Below are 3098 nucleotides of genomic sequence, written 5' to 3' on the forward strand. Positions count from 1 at the left end.
GGAGACCGCTTGTGCTGCCGAGAGGGAACACGCAGCTCCCACTGCTCATCGTGCCAGCCCTGGGCTCTGCCGCTTTACAGCTCCACATACATCCCTGATGGATCTGAGCAAGGCCCTCGCCAGGGACTAGAAGAAAAAACTGATCCGGGAGGCCACTGTTTTGCAGCCTGTTGATGAGAATATTTTCTCTTCTTCTGGGAAGTAGGGGATGCTGTCAGCCACCTCCTGGACAACACCCGGACGCACTTCGAGGCCTTGCTGGACAAGTTCGCCGACGACACACTGCTTTACGTGGTGGCGCTTCAATGGGAGGAAGGGCACAACAAAATCGATGAGGTGTTCGTTAATGATCCCAGATTTCCAGAATCCACCTGCAAAAGCAAAGGAAGAGACAGGTTTTACCTTCAGAGAGTCTCTGCCGTCCCTGGAATTCAAAGAGCTGCTTTGTGCGAAGCCAGAATACTCGGCTGAAGACATCTGCTCCAGTTTTGTACAAGGCGAGAGTTGAACCCATCAGTTGTCACCTCCCTTCCCCCACAACAGACTTGTTCTCCAGGAATGAGGGGATTTAGCTTGACTAGTCAGAATTTAAGCTCTGCTCCCTGTGACAAGGGCAAAGCAAGGAGAACCAGGCAGGCAGTGGGGATCAGTACGTCTCGGTCCCTTTCCGTTGAGCATGCTGTGCTGTTTGCCATCCCCCAACTGTGAATACACCTTGTCTCCAAAGAACTTTGCTAAACGTTGCAACAGGCCTGCTGGCTTGGAAGGCCGGGCTATTCCTTCCCTTCGCCAGGAAACCTCGAGGAGATCGCAGTTCCCTTCCCTCAAAACCCCCTCGTCCCTTTCTGGCTGCCTGGGAGGTGGCAGGCGGTGTCAGTGGCTGCCTGGAATGGGCCTGGCTCCCTCTGCCGGGCTCTGACCCTGCAGGAAGGGCTCTGCTCCACGGACTCACTCTGAGGGTTTTCAAACACGGCTTTGGAGATGGCCTGCTCCAGGTCCCGCAGGCTGATCTCCTCCCGGTCCTTGCGGGCACGCCAGAGATCCAGCGTCATGTCGTTGATCTGTTCCCCTCCTGCGTTGCTGCACAAGAATGAGATGCTTATTCGGCGTGTATCCGGGAAAATGGTGTTGCAGGACAGAGGTGGCATCTGGCACCCTCCAGCCTGCACGAGCGCAAGCCGGGATCTCCCAGCTGCCTGGCCTAAAATGACTCCTGTAAAGGCAGCCAAGTACCAGGGGCAGGAGAGCTTTTTTCAGACTCTCCAGGTCTGTCTATTCACAATGAAATAGTGCCTTTTGGTATTTGCGGAGGCTCAAGGCTTGGAGAAGGAAAAGCAAAACGAGTGTGTGCTCTGAAGTAGGTATGACCTCTGCCCAAATGAGAAGCGGTGAGCTGGAAGGCCCCGTGATGCCACAGAGGGGCCTCTCTTACCTTACGAAGATGAAGATCGCTTTGCGGTAGTTGGTCCCGTACACAACCCACGAGGGTCCCAGGAACGGTATGATCACGTCGATCAGGCCCGGGTGCATCTTGTCCATCTCGTCAAAGAGAAAGGCCGACCGTCCACAGTTTGTCAAGTTCCCTTGGATCCAGCGCTTCAGGCTTTCCTAGGAAAAATACCCACCAAGCCGTAAGGCAGCGAGATACCGAGGGCGGCGAGGGAGACCTGAGCTACCTCAGAGCAAAAGCTGAGCCCTGAGCTGAAGCGGAGTTGAAGGTGCTGAAAGCAGCTTCTCCCTGCACAGCACAACCTACTCGGAGCAGGAACAGCCAGCTCTGGAGAGGCCTCCTGTATTCTGGGTTTTGCACAGTGCCTGTTACCAGCTTTATTAGCCCATTGTAGATCTTTTATTACGGATTTAAAGAAGGAGGCAGCAAACTAAAGCTGGGGATTCAGACTCCTACAGTTCCCCACATTCTTCTTTCACTGTCTATCTATAGTTCCCAGCTACTGAGTGCTTTTTGCCAGCTCCTGTCCTGGTGCCAGAACATGTGCCTGCGCTGACCCAGAAGAGCTCTGGCTCTTTACCACGGCTGAAGTTACTTCAGTGTAGATGCCAACCCATGCAAAACCACTCATGTCACCTGGGGGCACGTATAACTCTTAACTGAAGCACTTCACCCAGTGGGGGTTTTACCTTCCTGAGAGTATTTCTTCTAAGGACACAATACAACAAATAACTTCTCCAAACACCCAGAAAGCGAACGTCCAGGTGCGCCGATTCCCCACTCTGCTGAGGGTTTGGCAACTAACCTTCACAGTTTGATTTCTTCCCTTTCTCAGCTTTAAGAGACAGAGTAGCACAGTTAATAGCCTAGAGCTGCTGCTCAGGAGCTGCTTGCTGTGTGAGGAGGGGATTACTAGTCTAGCGATACGCAGGTTTTCACAGCCATCAAGCTGTTTGGAAAGCAATGGGAGAATTTTAGTGCCTTTCATCTAAGGAAAGCACTTTTGTTTGTGCATTCAAAGGGCTGTGTAAATATTTAAGGAATGAGAACATGATCACGACAAGGACTGCTGTGGGGAAGATGAAAGTGATAACTGAGTGCCAGAGTATATCACAGTTACTAGTAGACCCTTCAGCCAGTGCGTGGAGCCACTCACTCAGCCGTGTTTAAGAGGGTAAAACAAAGAGCTTTTATTCCTACTGCACTTCAGGAAACAGCTGGAATGTGTATGTACTGAGGATCAAGATAGACATAACCAAAAAAACCCCCAATCAAGTAGCACTTGAGAGGCATCCCTTACCTTGTACTGCTCGATCCGCTCAGCGTGGGGGAAGTGCACTATCGGGGAGAACTGGTGGACGTAGGGGCTCTGCAGCCCACCCTGGAAGAGGTAGCGGACGAGCATGGAGCTCACGTAGGTTTTGCCTGTTCCAGTTGAGCCGTGGAAGGACATCACGAGGGGTTTCACCGGATTCCGGTTCTCCAGGAACTCCCTCACGCCCTTCATCACCTGCTGCCTCACCAGGGGCTGCCCCACCAGATTCATGGCCAAGTCACACTCCAGACCTGAAGCAAAGTCAAATCAAGTCTCAGAAAATGCCAGGCTGAAATAGCTCGTCTGCGGCTGAGCCCTCTCCGAGGGCCGCTT

At 52.7% G+C, this 3098-nt stretch overlaps 1 protein-coding gene across 1 annotated transcript in view; it reads right to left on the minus strand.

The window, feature by feature from the left end:
• TOR2A (torsin family 2, member A) overlaps positions 1-3098 on the minus strand; it is a 4290-nt gene continuing 1192 nt past the window's right edge. The window contains exons 2-5 of the mRNA XM_009322209.1: positions 2751-3016; positions 1433-1608; positions 953-1080; positions 1-371 (exon numbers count right to left, since the gene is read on the minus strand). Of these exons, the coding sequence (XP_009320484.1) occupies positions 127-371; positions 953-1080; positions 1433-1608; positions 2751-3016 (815 nt within the window). The 3' untranslated portion in view covers positions 1-126. The remainder of the gene's footprint in view (positions 372-952; positions 1081-1432; positions 1609-2750; positions 3017-3098) is intronic.

Source organism: Pygoscelis adeliae, unplaced genomic scaffold, assembly GCF_000699105.1.
Source record: "Pygoscelis adeliae isolate BGI_AS28 unplaced genomic scaffold, ASM69910v1 Scaffold114, whole genome shotgun sequence".
NCBI lineage: Eukaryota > Metazoa > Chordata > Aves > Sphenisciformes > Spheniscidae > Pygoscelis > Pygoscelis adeliae.